This window comes from Candoia aspera, chromosome 1 (genome assembly GCF_035149785.1).
Source record: "Candoia aspera isolate rCanAsp1 chromosome 1, rCanAsp1.hap2, whole genome shotgun sequence".
NCBI lineage: Eukaryota > Metazoa > Chordata > Lepidosauria > Squamata > Boidae > Candoia > Candoia aspera.
Window position 1 is genome coordinate 325,362,610 of NC_086153.1, and position 20,152 is coordinate 325,382,761.

The 20,152-nt window shown below is 44.5% G+C and overlaps 3 protein-coding genes across 6 annotated transcripts in view; 1 reads left to right on the top strand and 2 right to left on the bottom strand.

Annotated features, from left to right (window-relative positions):
- Positions 1 to 19,935, top strand: part of NEMF (nuclear export mediator factor) — a 165,844-nt gene extending 145,909 nt beyond the window's left edge. Inside the window, exon 34 of the transcript XR_010066949.1 lies at positions 19,926 to 19,935. The gene's annotated coding sequence lies outside the window, so the exon portion shown is untranslated. The remainder of the gene's footprint in view (positions 1 to 19,925) is intronic.
- On the bottom strand, positions 61 to 11,762 carry LOC134488248 (zinc finger protein 24-like). Of its 4 annotated transcripts, XR_010066947.1 has the most exons (5): positions 10,702 to 11,762; positions 7,650 to 7,770; positions 5,654 to 5,917; positions 1,213 to 2,492; positions 61 to 914 (listed from the first exon to the last, which is right to left on the bottom strand). XR_010066947.1 is itself a non-coding variant. In XM_063290579.1 (3 exons), exons 1-3 carry the CDS (start codon positions 11,497 to 11,499, stop codon positions 5,202 to 5,204), a joined length of 1,632 nt encoding a protein of 543 aa, XP_063146649.1. In that variant the 5' UTR covers positions 11,500 to 11,762; the 3' UTR covers positions 4,512 to 5,201. The 4 variants fall into 4 exon arrangements, 2 of the variants coding, with proteins under 2 accessions (XP_063146649.1, XP_063146648.1); XR_010066948.1 differs by lacking the exons at positions 5,654 to 5,917; positions 7,650 to 7,770; positions 10,702 to 11,762 and adding an exon at positions 2,965 to 4,093 and having other exon boundaries at positions 65 to 914; XM_063290579.1 differs by lacking the exons at positions 61 to 914; positions 1,213 to 2,492 and having other exon boundaries at positions 4,512 to 5,914.
- Positions 16,525 to 18,226, bottom strand: LOC134488251 (small ribosomal subunit protein uS14). Its single transcript, XM_063290581.1, has 3 exons — positions 18,075 to 18,226; positions 17,756 to 17,855; positions 16,525 to 16,739 (listed from the first exon to the last, which is right to left on the bottom strand). Exons 1-3 carry the CDS (start codon positions 18,134 to 18,136, stop codon positions 16,731 to 16,733), a joined length of 171 nt encoding a protein of 56 aa, XP_063146651.1. The 5' UTR covers positions 18,137 to 18,226; the 3' UTR covers positions 16,525 to 16,730.
- Positions 19,936 to 20,152: the final 217 nt, after the last annotated feature.

Genomic DNA, 20,152 nt, shown 5'->3' on the forward strand with positions numbered 1-20,152 from the left:
CTACTGCAGTACACTTTACATATTGCTGCCTTTAAAGTCCACTCAGCAACCTACACACTAACTGGTATTTGTTGTTGGGATCATATCACACCTATGTTACAGGCCTTACATTGCCTGCTGATTAGCTTCCCAGTACAATTTAAACTGCAGTTTTAATTTACAGAAGAGAAAAATATAATCCGAACACTTCAGTTATTAAGAAAAGTATTAATCTGAAAATACTCCCAAGTATAATAGCTGAACCCACAAATTGTCATTTTACTACCAAGAAAGTAATAAATAATTTTTAATGCAGGTTTCTTCTTCAATCATTAGAACTGAGGAAAAAGAATGAAACCAGAGTTTGAACATAAGGCAGTTTAATACATCCCATATATTTAAACATTATATATAATTGGCCCTATGTTATAAGCATGCTCTATTATTTTGTCTGAAGTGTAAATCATTGTGATTTAATTTGAAAGTTGTGTCTATTCTCTGTTGCTGGAATCATTATAATACACAATCCTATTGGTAAAGCCAATAGAGTTCTATTATAGGCATATAAGCTTTTCTACAATTGTATAATTTTTAATTATATCTGGTCTTTAAAACTGACTTCAGAAATAATAATTTCGTAAGATTCTCTGCAATGAAATCACTTGGTTCTGTCAATTTGGAATCCAGTGTCAAAACAGTTCCATTAGTAGAGTGTTCTGATTTACTGAATGATTTTAAGATACTGAATTGGAAGGCATGGGCAAGATTCTTAGTGAAAGACAATTCATGACCCATACAGTCACCATTTGTTGTTTATTATAGCTAAGTGGTAAGGAATGTCTAAGTGGATTTACAAAATTGTAAACACCATTTTGAGAACTCTAGAGGTGGCAGCAAGCCTGTTTTTGAAGAAACCTAATCTCAAAGATTAAAGCCTCGTGTGGCGCAGAGAGGTGGGCAGCAGTATTGGAACTGAAACTCCCCACGACCCGAGTTTGATCTCAGTGGAAGCTGGATTCTTGGGTAGCCGGCTCAGGTTGACTCGGCCTTCCATCCTTCCGAGGTCGGTAAAATGAGTACCCAGCTTGCTGGGGAAGATGACTGGGGAAGGCAACGGCAACCCCCCCGCTATAGTCTGCCAAGAAAACATCGCAAAAGTAGCGTCCCCCCAAAGGGTCAGACATGACTTGGTGCTTGCACAGGGGACCTTTCACCGATCTCAAAGATATAAACAACCAACACTTAGTGCAACTGCTTGAGTGATTAGTATCAACCCCAATGAAAGAAATTTTGCACCCTGTATTTATCTGTTTCTCCCACTGTGCATTTCCTGGATGTGAAATAAGGTTGGCACTCTAATTTCAGTTCTTTGCATACTAAAAGCATTTTAAAGTTTACTGTTAGTGTGACATTTCAGTGGTTTTTAAGAGTCAGTAATGTGACAAAAAAATTAAATTAAAAAAATCCATTTATTTTGCCTTGTGTGGATTCTCTGGTGTCAATGATCTATTTATTCAGCTGAAACTCTGTTCCAATTCTAAGGGGTTATATGGTTTTTTCCTTAAGATTCCCAAATGAGTGTGACACACATGCTCCTTATTTTTCTTCACTGATAGTTCTACTTGACTGACAGTTCACACAATCTTCCGTTTTCATAAAAGATTTATTCTCTCTCTTCCCCACATAGTTCGCTTCTTGCTGAACTACAGCATGTCCTCCTGCTTCTCGTCCCTTCTGATGGTGTTCATAAAATCTTCCCTTATCCTCCGTCTCCCATTCATCACCTGCTTGAATCAAAACAGAAATCCAGTAAGGACCAAACAAAGTAGCAAAGTTTCAGGGCACTCCTAAATGTGTTTATTATTATTACATTTGCTGTAATTGCCAATTCCCAAAGTAAATGATGCAAGTAATTTGCCATTGTCTGAATTTTATTCCTCACATTGGCTGTGTTCACACAACACACTTCCCTGGATCAGATAAAAGCCTAACAATGATATCCATACAATATGCTATGCTTGGTTAGGGTTAATTTTGGTTAGTTGGGGGGGCTCAGCATGTTTTGTGAATCCAGCCCATCTGAATCATAACCAATATATGATCTACCTAAGAAAGGTGTCCAGTTATGTAACTAACTTGTCTTGCTTCAATGCAGACAATGAATGACTAGACGTATTTTTCTGGGCAACACCCGTTTTCCTCTCCACATTCAACTTCTCAGTGAAATGTGAGTAGTACATATTTTTGCCTTGCAAGAAATATACTTTTCCCAAATCAGGTGTCACTCCTGATTCACTAACGTAGAAGGCTGTGTCTGCGTACTGAAGATAAAACAGAAATTAGGGAATTTGCTGGCTGCCCACCCCCAGGGACCCCTACATCTCTGAGACGAAAAAGCCAACTATATACTGAAACAGCTACCTGGGGAGCTTTTTCCTTCCACAAGCCAGAGCCCATTGATTCTTCAGTTCCTTCCAAGCATAGAGGCCATCAGATTTAGGGAAGTAAAAGCCCTTTTGTGGAGGAAACGAATTATTGCAACTGATTTTCATTAAAATAAATTGTTTAATGATTTCAGTCCTTGTTCATTTTAACTTTTTTTTTTGGGGTGGTGGTGGTTTGATCCAGAGAAGGGAACATCCAGTTTGGGCAACATAGCTGAACAAGTCCCTTCCCAAGAACAATCAAGGAATGCTTCGCAGGAACAGGCCAGTATTCTGTATAGTCTATCTCGGTATCTGGTCACCATCTCCCAGATGTCTTTTGGAAGCTCGCTTCTTTCCTCTCTCTCTCTCTCTCCCTCTCTCTCTCTCTCTCTCCACAACAGTGGTGTGGAACAGGGGTTAAACTATTATGTCGTGCAGGGTACAGTAGTTAAGATGGTGCTGTTGTGGCTAAGGAATGGGGAGACTTAAATTCAAGTCCATCCTTACTCCTGGAAATCCATTGGATCTCTGTGGACAGGTCATTCTCAGCCCAACCTACGCCATAGGGGTGTTGTTATAGGGATAAAATGAAAGGAGATCTTCATTCATGTAAGCCATTTCTGGGAGAGAAGGCAAGACAGAAATCTAACCAAATACATTTATAAAAGACATTTTTCTCATTCTTGTAAATTGCCAGGGTACACATACTTCCTTGGCAACTGTTTGCATCAACAGCTAGTAAATATGTTGTCTAACTCTGCCTTAGCAATAGGCTGGATAAGTAAGTTAGGAACAATAATAATTTAAAAAACCACAGCCTTCTTAGTAATCCTGACAAATTATCCAGGATCATCCAGTCCTATGGTTGTCTATTTTTCCTATGTGCCTCTATTTCCCAGAAAAACGTGTATAGAATAGGCTAAAGGCATTCAAGATTAAAAATGTGGCTTCCAACTACATTAAAATGCAACTGGAAGGGTATCAGGTATAATTGTAACTTAATAGTTCTCAGTACATGTTCATGTTGGTTAGAGAAAAATGTTCAACTAAAATGAAATAGAAATATAGGCAAAGTTATGCATGTATGAAGCAGAAATCAAATGCACAGATATGAAATTAATAACTGGTGTGATATTTTGTGGGAAAAAAAGTATTAGAAGTGTAGTTGGTTGCAGACTGACCATGGTTGCAGAACAAGGCAACTGCAATTTTATATTGCATCAGTAAAAATATAGTTAATCATTCCAATTTACTATACATTGGTAAGATTCTGATTCCAGTACTGTGTACAGTTACGAGCACCCTTGAAATGGAGCCAAAGAAGCTAGAATTAAGTCCTATGAAGAGAGAATGAATGAAGGGCTTATCTTGAGAAGGGTGGCACATAAAGAAGGCAAAGACCTGTTTTCTATCAACCCACAGCGCAGGGTATCGAGTAATTATTTCCTGACAGGAAAGCAGCTTCCAACTAAATATAAAGAAATACTTCCGAATGTGTCATGTTCACCGTTTCAATGTGCATTGTACATCGTAACGTTTCGCATGTCAAGCTAAGTTGCTGATGCGTGTTCTGTCTAAGAGGGGGCTGTGAACTCCTTCTGCTGGGTTTGTTATCTGTCTTCAGGGGAATGGAATGTGTTTGGGTTATCTCCTGTGTTCAAAGTTTTCTTCCCAGGACATCAGCAGAACTCGTTACCAGCACCTGGGTTGGGGATTTTGCAACGGCAGGGCGAGGGGAGGGATTACGTTCGCACCGAGGGTTTTTAGTTTGTACTTGGCGCGCTTTTGCTCATTCTCAGCTTTCTCTGTATTTGCACACTATTCTTTAATAAACCAGACATTCTTAAGCTCCTGCTTCTGAGTCTGTTAGGATAGGCAATCATTACAGAATGGTTTGATGGTGGAACCCCTTATTCCAGGTGGCGCTGGGCTCACCTTTACGTGTCAAGCAATGATGCTTTAAGTTGGAGCTCCGCAACGAGCAGGGAGATGGTTTGGCTGGCCAAAATGGCCCTTTCCTTTCAATTCCATGCTCCTAAGATATAACATACCAGCTACACAGGCAATATAAAATGACTCAATATGAAATCAGTTAAAAATGAGGAGACTCTCAACTTCCTGTCTGTATAACCTGCTGAAGAATCATTAATAACAGTAAAGAAACTTGTTGGGCATTGTTTATCAAAACACAACTGCACCTACTTTTGCCACCCCTGTTGCACTGTTCAGGCTTTTAGTATGTACTGTATCCCTTTTACCTCAACAAATGCAAATGAACTTAGGCATATTTCTGGGGGGAGAAAAGAAACAGCATAAGCATCTTAAATCTATGTAAGTAGGGATGCCTTCAATTCCATACACAGTCTTTTTAGTATTATTTAAACGTTTATGCCTGTGGGCCTTCATAGCATCATCGTAAAACAATCCATTTAAAATGGTCCTCCTCCATAAATAATGAACACCCTGGAGCTGCACACCCAGAACAAGGTCTGGCTTCCTAAGGGAGTGAAGCAGCTAATTGTGAATGTCTTTGTACAGAATGTCATGACACAGACGCTAGAATTTGAAATCTTCCCAGTCAAAACACCCAGCCACTGAAAATCTCTCAGCACCAGACTAGAGAGTTATAGCTATAGAAACCCCCATCCCTTCCCGCAATCCTACACTTCATCCAAGCAGTCAGAAGTCCAAAGAGATCCTTATGGATGGCACACCAATTGCTTACTCCAACTCCTGAGAGTTCTTTCACAATCCTGTCTTTTCTATGGTTTTCTCTCAGGATGATGCAGTGAGGCTTCAGCTCATACAAAAACGCTCCTCACTTTTCCCTCCTATGGTATGGACCTTATGATGCTTATTAAGGTTGGCTCGCTGAATAAAGCATTTCCCGCAGTCTGAGCACTCAAATGGCTTCTCCCCAGTATGGATCCTCTGATGTCGGTTAAGATTTGAATTGCTACTGAATCTTCTCCCGCAGATAGGACATTTATGTGGCTTCTCTCCTGTGTGGATTTTTTGGTGACGGTAAAGGACTGAACTGGACCGAAAGGTTTTCCCACAAGCAGCACATTCGTATGGCTTCTCCCCAGTGTGGGTCCTCTGGTGAATGATGAGCTTAGAGCTAGAAAGAAAGAATTTCCCACAGACCAAGCATTTATGTGCTTTTCCTCCTGTACGACGGTTCTTAACCACAGTGGAGCTCTGATTCAAATTTCTGCCATAGGCTCGGGGGACATTTTGTTTCTTACCAGTGTCAGTTCCTGTCTGGATTGTGGCTACAATGATAGCCTTGTAATCTCCCCCATAATGGGCAGATTCCTCTGCTTCACCCCCTGCAAAGGTGCTCTGTTGACACTCCAGTCTCTCCTGATTAGTTGAGGCCTTTTCCTGCACACAACACTGAGGAACAACCTCTTCTGCTTTCCACAGGGACACCTCACAAGGCCCTGCTTGCTCAGGATCTTCGGCCACATCTTCCTCTCTCTCATGTATGGTCATCCACCCCTTATCTGCTTGAGAAATGAGAGAATTCCAATGACTCACTCCTTGGGCTTGAGAAAAAATAGAACTTGAAAACAGGGAAATAAAAACAGTCAAGAAAAATGAGCTACTCTCTAAGCAATCATTCAGAAGGAAAAGTAGTAATAGAAAGACACCGCAGGGCACTGAAGATGCCTGGCATTTGCACATTTCTAACAACCTCTCACTCTGAGCAAAATAGAACAGACTGTGCTAGAATCCTAGCTTGCTTTAACATACATAGTTATGAGCCAAGTTTAATGTCTCACAGAGAACATGTTGCTCCCATCATCTCTACACACAGACAGACCCCTCAGGGATACAAGTATATCTTTACCAAGTAGATAGAGCCATGTTTCCCTGACTCCTTGTCACGTTTCATCTTTTCATGCCCAAATTCAAGGCAACCCCTGCTCTCCTGGGGGTATTGAGAGCAACTTGTTGGCACTCCTCCCTGGGGAAGAATCTCACAATTGACATGTTGATCCCCATTCGCTGAACCCAAATGGGAAGCCTGTTAACCTCAGGCCACACGCAGCCTCTGAATTCTTTTCTGATGGCCCCACAGACTCCTTGGATCACACTGTTGAATAAATCAGTGTGGCTTCCTCCTTTTTGAGGCATGAAACACTCATTCAGTAGCCAATCACCTGAAAAAAGCTGAACACTTAAAAACAAAGAATCCTCTCAATGAGGAAAAAAATATAGAAAATCCCTGTTCATATGTATGACACATCACTATCCTGCCCAAAGGGTAGATCTGCCAGAAACAATTAAATGCAGCTCTTGAACACTTTGTCACTATAAAGAGCTGGATTAAGGAATGGAAAGAACTTTCCAGGACTTCAGGGGTATCTACCTCCAAATGTTGAGACCCATTTCTTTCTGACAGGCAGCTTTGCCTATCTCCCCAATTCTATTATTTCTTACAGTAGCTAACCTCCCTCTATTCCATGTCAGCCTATCGCCTCTTAGTACTTATGGAAGAGGTACTACTGAAGGCTACGGCTGAGTTTGGTAGATATCTAGTTAGTGCAGAGCTGGGAAGTACTCAGTTCAGCCTGAAGCTCTTATGGCCACACAGAATGGCTTTGAAGTGTGTTTCCAACCTCAATAGGAATACTGTATAGAAAAGGAAACATTTCCAAGAGAAATGCTTTGTAGGAACATCTGTGAAACCTTAGGAACATTCCTGGGCTTTCCTTCCATGTCATTCCTTTCCTTAGAAGGCAATAGAGAAGTTACTGAATGTCAAATCTCTATAGCAGTGTTTTTCAACCTTGGCAAATTTAAGATATCTGGACTTCAACTCCCAGAATCCCCCAGCCACCATGACATCTTAAAGTTGCCAAGGCTGAGAAACACTGCTGTATAGTAACAATTAGGTCTGGAAAAGAACAGCCAAGGAACAATCCCTCTGATCTCAAATTAATATGATTTATTAGGAAAAGGTTGAAGTGGGAGCACAAGAATTCTGCCAAGTAAACTAGCTCTCAAATATGGAACCTAAATATAGGCAATTCGAAGATGTTGGATTCTCCAATATAACAGGGAAGGCACCTCTTTCTTTTGAGAAGACAGGCCAGGCTACACCTGGGTTTCATTTGCATAATAGTTACTAGCTACCTTATCAGTATGGGAATCCTCTTACATCAAGCTCTCTGAAAAGAAACCTCACCAGAAAGCAGCCCAGCAGGAATTCAGGTTCAAGACATTCCTCCTTACCCAATAGGCCAGCGTCACACTCATCCTCCTGCTTGGGTGCTCGGTATGGCTGCTTCTGTTCAGCATCAGTTGCAGCACGTTCTGCCTCAGAGAAATTCACAGCCACTTTCTCAAAAGCTACCTGCAACAACAACAACAACAGCCACAGAGACAGTGCTAGGACAATCCCTAAATACAAGAATCCAGCTCTGTTCCTCATTCTGTACTTAACTGCCCCCTGAACATCTTCAAAACTGTGCAGGCATCTTTTAGAAACTTTCTGTAAGAGCCAACAAAACGTAACTTAAGAAGGGCCCTGTTGGATCAGGCCAGGCTCAGCTGTATTCAGCATCCTGCTTCTCACTGTGGCCTTTGGAGTGTTTACAAGCAAAAGATGGAGACACAGTCCTTTCCTGCTGTGGTTCCCCTTCAACTGGTATTCAGAGGCAAGATGCTCCCAAACCAGAGGTAACATTGTGAGACTAGAATGAAGCTGCCAATAACCTAAAGATGAAGCAGGCACGTAAAGCAGAGAAGAATCTTTTCTAAAGATCCCTTCAGGGAGGTAGACAGGAAGGAGGCAAGTCCTAAAGGAAAAAGAATGTCACCTGAACCAGGCAAAGGCATCAAAGGGCCTCAGCAAATGGAAACCCCCACCCCAATCCCATCAACAAAGCAAGGCCTTTAGGGGATAAAAGGGGTCTCAAAGCCCACCTACTCCTTGAGTTGTCTTTGGATCCAGACTTGGCAGCTTCCATCCCTCTAGCTAGTGGCAGCCTAGTTGGATGTGGGTAAGTGTGGATGAGCGTGTGTGTGTGTGTATGTGAGAAAACGTAAATGTACCTTGCAACCAGTAAAGTTTTGCTGTTACTTTAAATTCACTGGGTCTCCATGTATTCCAAGGAACCTGTTGTGCACCAGTGTTTGGTTGGAAGTGATGTGTGTGCAATCCCTAATTATTTCCTAGCTGTTGACCAGGGCTGTGTGTCTTGTCTACTCAAGCCGCACCTATCTGGAAACCCAGGTAGAAAGCAAAGGGGGCTGACAAGATCTGCGTGCCTCAACAAGCGAGTGAGTGAGTGACCATAAGCCAAGCCTGGGAGCATGTGTGTAACAACATTCTGTCTTTAAGACTGGTATCCTGCCATGAATTTAGCTAATCCTCTTTCAAAGCTCTCTAGGCTAGTATGTCTTGTGTTAATGAATTCCATAGGTAATTTTTCCCTGCCCTTGTTCTCCATGCCATGCATGATTTTTATTTGGGTTTTCTGGTCAGTTTTATATTCCGCTGTTCCCTTATGAGCTCAAAATGGTGCACGTAGCACTTCTGCCTCCACTTTTTCCTCTATATCATCTCTGTGAAGTGGGTGTGATGGACTGTCTAATAGACCCTGGGAATAGGGAGGATGGAGCCCAACCATTACAGAAAAGGTTCCTGAGTCCAGGGGAGGTGGGGGGGAGTAACTCTGCTTTAATTATGCTAGGTATACATTAAGTTAGGAAATTACTTCCACTTTTAAGATAGGGCTTTTAAGATTCTGTTACAGTATCTTATTAGCAATAAGGAACTTTCCAGAAATCCAAGTGGTTCTTGATTCCTAAGTTGCCTGCCATGATGGGCTTGACAGTAGGTTAGGCTAAAAGAGAGGGGCTGGCTTAGTTACCCAATGAGCTGTCATGACTGAGGATGGACTTGAACCTGAGTCCCCCCACTCCTAATCTAACGCCTTAACTACTGTAACATCCTGCCTGTTCTATTTTGAGTAGAGTTACGTGTGGGTTTTTTGCCCAATGAGCATCACTTTGCACTCGGGAGCTGCATTCACCATATAATTGACCATTCATCCAGTCTTCACAATTATGTTTGGTTTTCACTACCCTAAATACATTAGTATCATCCACAGACTAGATCACCTCAGTAGGCCCTCTAACATCAAGATCATTTACAAGCAAGTTAAAAGGCACCAATTCCTTTGAGGGATTCCATTCTTACTTCTCCCCACTGAGAAAACTGCCATTTTATTCTGGCTATTTGCTTTCTTCTTAACAATCCATGAAAGGACAGGCCCTCTTATCCCATAACTGCTTTGATGATGGACTTTTTCAAAGGCTTTTCAAAGGTACACGGTATCAACAGAGTCATTTCCATCTACATTCTCCAGGGCCATTTGAAGCTCAGAACTCTTCCAGTAAGATCAGAACAGTGGTTTCAAACTTGAAACAGAGTGTTTTGAGTTCAAAACATTTTGTATACAGATAGTCCTCACTTAACAACCATTTGTTTAGTGACAGTTCAGACTTACGACAGTGCTGAAAAAACCAACTTACAAGCAGTTCTCACACATATAACCGCCTCAGCATCCCCACGGCCACATGATCATGGTTTGGGCACTTGGCAACCGGTTTGCATTTATGACCATCGCAGAGTCCCATGGTCATGTGATTGTCATTTTCGACCTTCCTGGCTGGCTTCTGGAAAGCAAAATCAATGGGGAACCACGTGATTTGCTTAACAAGCGCGTGGTTCACTTAACACCCGTGGTGATTCACTTAAAGATTGCTGCAAAAAAGGTCGTAAAATCAGGTAGGATTTGCTTAATGACTGCTTTGCTTAGCAACTGAAATTCCACTCCCAATTGTGGTCATTAAGTGAGGACCACCTGTACCACTAGGAGCTATTACAAACTCACACTGCAGCCTATGGAGGAGTAGAGATAACCTTGATGAAGGAATGCAAAAACCATTAAGAAAATGGCAACTCAATTCTGGGAAAGAAGGTGTGAGAAAGAAACTCAAAATAACTGCACCTTGATTTTGTTTGCTATAAGAGGGGAAAGTAGAGTACTCTAGCAGACTTTCAAGATTCTGTGGAGTAGGATTCCTAAAATCCTTGCTCTGTTTTCTGACCTGACCTCCCTTGAGGAACTGACCCAGCCATAATGGTGGCAAAACTCATCAGTTAAAATTGATGCCTTTTGCCTGGAGCTTCCTTTCTCTTCCCTGAGCTAAATAAAAACCTAGATCTCAATCAGGCTTTGTGCCACATAAAAACTTCATAAAGAAAAGATCTCACCTGGTTTGCTTGTCTTTCAATCTCCTGTTTATACAGAAAATCTTCAGCAAGGCTTACAGCCTGGGCACAGGTTTCTGGGCCATGCTGCCTCACCCAACTCTGGATCTCCAGGGGCAGGATCATCAGGAACTGCTCCAGGACCAGTAGTTCCAAGATCTGCTCCTTTGTGTGTGTCTCAACCTTCAGCCATTGCCGGCAAAGTTCTTGGAGTTGGCCATAAACAGCCCTTGGGCCCTTGGCCTCCAAGTAGCAGAAACGCCTGAAGTGCTGGCGATGTTTCTCTCTGCTGACAGCATCTCCTCGCAAGAGGGCTGCCTTCACCTTTCCATAATCTTCTCTGTCTCTGCCTTCCAACATGCTGAAGGCCATCTCAGCTTCTCCAGTGAGAGCTGGCAGGAGTTGAGTCACCCATTCTTCTTTGGGCCACCTACAGGCTTTGGCCACTTGCTCAAAGGAGGCTAAAAAAGCTTTGGTGTCATTCCAAGGTGTGGATGCCTCAGACAACTGAAGGATTTCCAGCCCAGAGGGAGGTGATTCCACTGTTTTCAGAAACTCTTGCCACTGGGCTTCCCAGCAATAGGCCAGAGACTCTTCTGGTTCTTCTTTTACTTGTTGGGAAGTTGTCCTTGTGGAAAATCCTCCATTACTTCCAGAGTGAATGGCTTCAGGACAGCTATTTCTTCCCCCCACGCTGGGTTTGCAATCTACAGCATCCTGGAGGTTATTAAAGGCATTTTCTGCTCCTGTGGATTCCAGCCTTTGTGGATTGCCTGTGGGGTCTTGCTCCTCCATTTTCATCCTTGAGCACTCTTACAAAGATAGCACTGAACTGTGGGATGGTGGGAAAGAGGCCTTCTCCAGTAAATGTAGTGATTTGGGCAGTTATGCTAAGCTTTTGCCCAGAAACAGAGCTAGAAATAGGTCAGAAAAAATGAATGGCCCAACTCTGGCACAGGTGCTACCATTGCTCATTAAATATACTGGCCATAGAATAAGTACCTTTTCAACTTAAGTAAAATTAATATTTTATTTCCAAACCTTGTAAGTTCTTTATTTCACACTTTAAGTGAGAGGCTTTTTTTAAGGATTATGTACAGTCAGATCTTTATTAATAATGCCCTAAACATAAACGTTTTGTGGAGAATGATAATCAAAGAATGGATTTAAAAATTTTAAGAAATCTCATCCTCAATATATCAATCCAGTTCTAGGCTACACAGTCTCGTAATCTAGATTCATGTGCCAATCATATCTAACCTGGTTTGATGAAATAAGCCAGAAGCACAAAGCAGGCAGGCAGCTGACAATCTTGGGTTTAGTCAAGTGGACTAGAATGGGCTGGGTATGTAAACTATCCGACAGGAAGCAGGAGCAGCCAGGCCAAAAAAAGACAGTAACTCCAAAACAGCAGTAACATTAAATTCAGGTAGCAGGACTGAGGATCCTTTTCAAAAGTAAGATTTGCATTTTGCATTTCTTGATTTTGCCCATTATGACAGATTAGCAGTGTGATAAAATATTACTATCACCTTCATTTCTAGACTGCCCTTCCTAAGCAGCCCCAATGTGGTTTACATTAACATTTAAAGCAACATTAAAAGCAACAGAAGCTCATAGCAAAACCATTCAAAACTACTAAACATCCTTAAAAGGCCGGGGACTTCAGTAGCCAGGAATGCATGAAAAGAATATGAAAAAAGCCCTACGTTCACACGCTGGATGGACGGCAATCCTCGGCCCTCCCCATCCCGACCGCCTCACCGCAAACCGCCCCCATCCTGCAGTCCAAAGAGTTGCTGAAAAGCTTGGGGCGGGGAGGTCTCCCTTGCTTAGAAGGAGCTGGATGAAGGCTCCCTGCACCAGACAGGGCGGGGAGTGTGGGCCCGGGTCTCTCCTTTTCCCTCCCTCTCTCGGAAAGGAGTTCTTCCCGCTCACCTCTCCGCGCAATCGTCTCGCTCAGATCTCCCTCATCCGCAACTGGTTTTCAGAGCCAAAACTCGCCCTTGATAAAAGGGCATTCATCGTTGTACATAGAGATACAAAATGCAGAGTCACCGAAGACTGCGGGGCTTGCCATTAAATTTCCGGTTTGCTATACGCGTCTTTTCCTTAACTTCACCCAAGGCGGAAGGGGGAGCTACATATTAAAAAAATACGGGGAGTGGGAGGTGGGTTCGGAATTTTTCCACTGGTGGTGGGTTAAAATTAAAATAGATTCTCATGTACTGCTATCGGGTTAGTCTCAATTTTCCTTAGAGGAAATAGAACTTCATTATGTTTGATTTTACCGCCTGCTGTCTAAAGTTCAATTTTACTGTAGTTTAATGATGTGCATTTTTTTTAACCGGTGGAGTCCTTGGTGCTCTCTGAGCTTGGTTGTTTGCTTGCCGATGTTTCATTACCCCACTAGGTAACATCATCAGTGCATTTTTTTTTCCTTGCAGGAAATTTGCATTATCATTGACTGGGCAACATGCTCACACAGGAACTCAAAATAGAGGGGAAAGTAAGAGTTAATGCTCTTACTAACCAAGGCCTTATTGCATATTATTTTTACCTGCAATTTATAAATACATCAAGAATTATGCTGTCAATTTCTTTATCATCATCCATCACTGTTATTCATAGCTTATAGTTAATAATTGAATAATATAAATAATATTATAATATTAAAGATTAAAACATGGCGCAAAAAGGGGTAGGCTTTCATCAAGTTTCCTATTAAGAAGACATGAGAATATCAAGTAAAACTAACACTTTTATAATGGCCCCATTGAATCCTATCAAGCAGCTACTGTACTTTGGGATTAAAAATAAGAATGGTCTTACCTAAACCAGCTGTATGTACTGTACAGGTCCTGAGACTAACACAATGTATTATTGCAGATTGTGAAGTGTGCGTGTATACTCTCAAGACAATCTAACAGTGTAGCCCCCTGCTTATGTAGGTCAGAGGTAGCTCTGAGGCTGGCTTACGTATAGCTTCCCATTCAACTTCTGACACCCCCTTCAGCCAAAACCCAGTGATATTGTCCTCCATTAGCTCTCTTTTATGCACTTTGTGCTTTTAAATGCTGAACACCCAAATAAGAAAATTATCAAAATTATCTGATCATGCAGACACAGAGTTAGCAAATACCATGTTCCTTTCATTTAAGTAAAGCAAACTTTTAGAATATGCAAAAAATATGGCGGTTTTAGTATTTCATATTTGTGTTATGAATTTGCATTCATAATTTGCATGCACTTCTCATTAGGAAAGAGGGAAGAGGCTTCCAAATTAAACTCTGAAGCTATTCAGTAATCAGGTCAAAGATGTTTTAATAAACTGTTTTCTTTCATCCTTTCTAGCCAGCAGTACTGTACTTTGTTATTTACTATTTAACAACCGTAGAGCAAGACTACAATGAGATAATGCACTTTCAGGTTTGTCATTCTCATAAAAAACATAATTTCTACCCATTACACAGAATCCAAATTCTTTATATTTTGAACACAGATGTTTAGATACAGGGCCACATTCAATTTCCAATTTCACCTAAGAAGCATAGGATACAGATTAGTGAGCTTGTATCAAAAATGAGGAAATCTGTGGATTTCTATTGCTGTATTTTACATGCTTGGCCAGGTCAACTGGGTCTATGGGAAACTGTAGCCCTGCTGTATCTGGAGGGTGAGTTCCTCACCCTGCTTTACATACTGAATATTACTGAAAGAAATCATAAAGTTTGAAGCAAACATCTTCATATTACTGAAGCAAACATATTACTGAAAGAAATCATGAAGTTTGAAGCAAACATCACTGAACCATACTAAATAGGACACACTCAAATTTTCTCTCTTGTCTAGTCTTCTCTGAAACAGCGCCTTCCAGAGATGCTGAACTTCAACTCTTTTGGTGATGGGAAAGGATGATAATTGAAGACCAACACTGCTGGAGGATATCACATTAATGGAGGTAGGTTTTGATAAACCAACCAAAGTCTGAATTTAAAACCAACTCCTGTTCACCCTATCTCCAAAAGCTGAGGATGAACTGTAGGCTACAGTAACTTATACTTTGTTCTTGCTAACATATCAACATTATATTAACATGACAAAGAGAAATGATTTCTCCTTCAAAGACAACAAACTCACAAAGTTCCCTTACTTTAAGTGAAGGGAAAATTAGATACAAAGCCAATTTAGATACTGTGAGACTAGAATACATGAAGTGACTGTGGGGAAAGAGGCTGGAACACCATGTTGTGAGGAAAATGCCCACTTTAAATGAGGAACCGAAATGGAGATAAATGCAACTCGTATCTTTATTTGGTGTGATCACTGGGCTCCTGGCCACAATAATGCAAAACAGCCCTGATCTAAGAAAGATTACGGGCTATATAATTCCCAGGACTGTTACATAGGAATGATAAAGTAATGTAAATCACACTGTGACCTTTACAGTGGGAATGTAGCATCTGATAAAAATATGGGGTGTCCTTACTATGGCCCATTGCCTCACAATTCTACATTCCTATAAGACCTCCAAGCCACCCAATTCTTCTGATGTTAGCACCTTCTAACCTAAACAGGGTCCTTTATTGTACCCAAGTAACCTCTTTTCACACCAGGGGAAGGGCTTTTCTGTTATTTTCTGTTTTGTTATTTATCTCCTTCCCTTCTGGGTCACTGTACATTTCAGAACCCTAAATGAAGGGTGGAATGTTATTTTCTCCCCACCACCCTGAACAGAAAGCAAATCTCATTCACTACAGCATAAACATCAAGAATATCCAATTTGCAATATGCAGGTGAGCAAAGGGGATTGGATCAGTTCAGTCTGTGTACTTGGTCCACCTAGTTTTGAGTCTCCACAATGTACCCAACTATAAACTAATCCAACAAGGTAAGTTCACACAACACGCTAGGCTAAAATGTGGTTAGATATTTGTGATTCTGTGTATCATATAAACACAATCAATGACCCATAAATCACTTCCAACTCAACTTCCAACAAGATCTGGGGTAAAACATGCATCAAAACTCTTCTGCAGGTGTTCAATGTCTTTATCAGTAAAGAACTGCAAAATCTTCTTGCAAGGTAAAAGTGGTATTTAAAGGATATCACCAAAGGTGCAAATGGGCATAGAAAATATTGTTCTATTTCTCCATAAAAATACATTTATTTTAGGTAACCAAATGCCATGTAAGCTTTTCCCTCAATAACTACCAAATAAACCAATACTGTACACTTTTGTGTTAGCTTTTTCTACTGACCCGCCAGAAATAAGAGTTGAGAGAGAGGCAGCCATTTGGTCAAAGCAGACAACCAACATGTATCATAAGAAAGGTACTGGAATCTGTCCCACCTCTTTCACGATCTCAAACTACTTGTACCATGTAAAATAGCTGCTGAAAGGCGTTTCTTGTGCAGGTTTTCTTCCTGACAAGTTCCTATAATCATTGATCAGATGAAGCACCCAAGTTTCCAATCATTTCTGTAAAAGCTTCTAAAGTACTAGCATGCACGTTCCATAGCAAATATACCTTATAGATGGAATGACCATATGGTATTTGCTGTTCAAAAATAAGAATGTACTTGAACTAGCTCCTCTATGGTCACTAGACATTTACAAGGAGTGTTAATGTAAGCGTAAAGGGGCTTACATTGGATCAAGAATTCAGTGACAGTTCAGTAAAAAAATAGACCTCTGAAAATATTTTACTCTTCTGTTTCTGTGTTTTAATTAAATGATATTGCACCAAAGGCTATGCTGATAGCTTTTCAAATATATTTGAGGAACTGCTTTTTATTAAAGAATCAAAAGAAACCAGACAGACTTTGGAGGTCAAGCGGTGTTAAATATGACCATCATATAAATATAATTTTGATGTCAGCATTAACAAACAGAAATTACAATATTTGAGAGTCAGAGTGGACAACCCCCCCCTTTTAATGTACACATTGATAAGGATAGCAAGAACAGCTCATCCAGCCAAATATTCCATCTTGCCAGTCTCCTCAAGCCACTTCTGTAGACAGGCATTTAATCCAACTGAAATGAGAGAAAAGCAGTCAGTATGACATGTAATAGGCTTATACCAACAAGTCTTCTTTAAAACTTACACTTTCTCTCCTTTAATGTGGTATGTATTTTGCATAAACAAGCATTTCAGATGTTCATTCCATTCTGGTGACAGCTCCATCCCCTTTTAAGCTAGGATGAGTGCCATTATACTCTCCCCGTGAAAGCCTGTCAGTATGCCAGCCTTTCCCCATCTCAGCAGATGTGCAGACTTCAATTCCCAGAATTCCACAGGCACCAGCACCATTGCTGAGAGTATGGGGAGTTGAAGTCCCCATATCTGGAGCAGCCCCTCCACCCTTCCTCAGTCGCTATTAAAATGCAAGCCCCAGCAGCAAAACTAATTCACTGCATTCACAACGCAGCCCATTATCTAGAACACCCTGAACATTTTTCACAATGGGGGGAAGGAACTCCCTTTCAGTTAGTTTATTATGGTCAGTGGCCTAGCAAACACAGGAATAATGGCTTCAAACAATATGAACGATTAAACACTAAATTTTTTTTGACAATTTCCATTCTTTACTATTTTAAACATCTGAACTGGTCCTTTCCTCTCCTCCCTCACAGGCAATTTTCCCCACTTCTTATTTACTGCTTCTGAACATCCAAAATACACTATTTAATCGTAGGTATAACTACCATACGTGTACATGTAAATTATATAGTGTGGGTGTGTTTATATACATACACACAAAAATACAATATGTACTATATGTGCTACGTATGTATACGCATCTTCTGCCACGTATTTAACTAGGAAGTTCTCTAAATCAGAACACCATACAGGCCAGCAGGTTTACTTCCGTAGCCTGGACATGACCCTTCGAGCCAGGAGAGCGATGAGCAGATCAGGTGTCTTGCCAGCCAAGCCGCGGCAACGAAGGAGTGCCAGCCGGGGAGGAGGCGGCGGCAGAGGGCCTTTCCAGGAGGGCAGGGCAGGGCAGGGCAGGGCAGGGGGCCTTGCCAGCCGCGCGCCCGCTCACCTTAATGAAGCCGATGTCCTTGGCGTACTGGCGGAAGCACTGGCGACACATGTTGAGGCCGTACTTGCGGATCAGCCCGTGACGGTTGGAGCACACTCGGCTGCGGGAGGGAGAGACTGCGGGTGAGCCGGGACCAGCCGCTCCCCGGCCCCCCTCGGACCATCACCATCACCCCCACCAGCCACCCTCCCTCCCTCCCTCCCTCCCTCCCGCTGGCAGGCCCGGCCGAGCGTCCCGCAGAGCCCGGCGCGGCTCGCGCTCGGCCCGGCAGAGGCCGAAGGGCGGGCGCCGGGGGAGCGCCGGCGCGGCGGAGACCCACCAGGAGCGCGAGCCCTGCCCGAACTTCCTGGGGTGGCTCCAGTAGAGCTGCTGGTGGCCCATGGCGCTGCCCCGGCCCGCCTGCTCCTCGCGCGCCGCTGCGGAAAAGGAAGAGGGGGAAGAAAAGGGCAGCCGGGCGGCGCAGGCGCAGGCGCAGAGAAGGCAGGCGAGCCCGCGCGCTCGCTGCCGCCCGTCCCTCCTCGCTGCCGCCCGCCCCCTGCCCCGCCCCCTGGGGTGACGTCAGGGCGCGGCGCGGCTCTAGTAAGCGCGGGCGGGCGGCCCCAGCAGCCGGGCGCGGTGGCGCGAGCCTGTAATCCAGCTACTCCGGAGGCTGAGGCTGGCGGATCGCTTGAGCTCAGGAGTTCTGGGCTGCAGTGGGCTATGCCGATCGGGTGTCCGCACTAAGTTCGGCATCAATATGGTGATCCCCGGGGAGCCGGGGGCCACCAGGTTGCCTAAGGAGGGGTGAACCGGCCCAGGTCGGAGACGGAGCAGGTCAAAACTCCCGTGCCGATCAGTAGTGGGATAGCGCCTGTGAATAGCCGCTGTAGCGTAGCCTGAGCAAGACAGCGAGACCCAGACTCTTTTGCGCCCCCCGCAGCCCAGCCTCTCTCTTTGCCGCCGCCCCTCGCGATGCGATGCGATGCGATGCGATGCGATGCGATGGGCCGGGCTGGGGTGTCGCGGAGGCCCCCTCGCCCGCTCTGCCCCTGTCCCGCCGGGGCGCTTCGCGAGCTCCGCAGCGCCTCCTCCTGGAAGCGGACGGCAACTGCCGCTCCCGCCGCCGCCGCTTCCCCGCTCTCTCCAGCAGGAGCCGCTCTGCTCCGTCCCGGCCCTTTCGCGCCGCCTTCGCGTTGAGACGTGGGGAAGGGATCGCACAGCGCCAGGCCAGGCCGGGCCGGGCTGCCTTTGCAGCCGACGCCACGCACGGGGCCGCCGAGATAGCCGAGAGCCACGGCCGCGAGCGACGGCGTCCCGAAAGCTTTCCAGAGCTGCCTTTCCTCCCCCCCGCGGCTTCATCCCCAGGAGCGACGAAACAGCGAGCCCTCGAATTGGAATCGGGAAAGGAATTGCACATTTGAGTGCAGACGGCAAGAAGCGCACCAGCTGGACAGTCAGCAGCAGCAGAGTGCTGCCCGACTGCTTGCCCAGGGTGGCGAATGTCCCTTGAGCGCCCAGTGGTGGCTTTGTGCTGGGCGCGAACCAGCCGCCTGTCAGGGGGGAAGCCTCTCCCCGTGAGCCCAGGCGCAGCCCAGGCATCGCCGGCGGGTGCCGCAAAGACTGAGACGCTGGTGTGACCCTGCGATCCAGTCCCCGGCCCATAACTCAGTGCCCTTGAAAAGCGGGGAGGGCTTCAATCGCACGAGCACGGCCTCCGTCCTGACTTCCTTGACCCCACGTGCGTCCCTGCGAGGGCAGCCGAACGGGAGATGTCCGCCCAACGCAGTTGTGGGGTGGCGGCGTCATTCCACGCTCAGACGACGTCCCTGTTGCCGACTGGGAGAAGAGGGGCGTCATTTGAGAGCGGGAGAGGCGCTCCTGCCCCAATTCTTGGGTGACACATCCACGCCGAGGCTGCTCGCCCCGGGAGGGGCCGGGAGCGATTCGGCCATTAGGAACCCGGGGGGATGGGGTGATGGTGGGGGGAGGTGGCCTGCCAGCCAGCCCGGTGTGAAGGTTGTGGGCTAGGCAGGTGTTGCAGTGCACACTGATGCCCATGACAGGGAGAAATGTCACCAGTCACCAGCCTGCCCTGGAAGCGGAGTGTTGTTGTCTGGGGACGTACGGGAGCTCCTGGTGACTTCCCAGGCAGGTCCCTGTAGTTTTCTTGGCAACAATACAGCGGGGATTTTCTACTGCTGCCTTCTTTCGACTTCCTGGTCACAGCCCTGGGATTTCCTAGTGGTCCCCCATCCAAGGAGGAACCAAGCCAATCTCTGCTTACCTTTTCAAGGTCAGCTGAGGTCAGCTAAATGCCAGCGATCAGTGAGAGAAGGGGAGAGGCAGGGATTTACCAGGGGAGAAGAGGGGAAGCGGCAAGTCTTTGCAGGGCTGTAAAACAGCTGCAAGGTTTTGTTC

Bases quoted from the DNA above. Each gene is read 5' to 3' on its own strand.
- LOC134488251 (XM_063290581.1), bottom strand. From the start codon at position 18,136: ATGGGCCACCAGCAGCTCTACTGGAGCCACCCCAGGAAGTTCGGGCAG. The intron at 17,856-18,074 runs GTGGGTCTCCGC...TCCCTCCCGCAG, and splicing joins GGGCAGGGCTCGCGCTCCTG to CCGAGTGTGCTCCAACCGTC.
- LOC134488248 (XM_063290578.1), bottom strand. From the start codon at position 11,499: ATGAAAATGGAGGAGCAAGACCCCACAGGCAATCCACAAAGGCTGGAA. The intron at 7,771-10,701 runs GTGAGATCTTTT...TTGTTGTTGCAG, and splicing joins TTGAAAGACAAGCAAACCAG to GTAGCTTTTGAGAAAGTGGC. The intron at 5,918-7,649 runs GTAAGGAGGAAT...TCATTTCTCAAG, and splicing joins GTGTGACGCTGGCCTATTGG to CAGATAAGGGGTGGATGACC.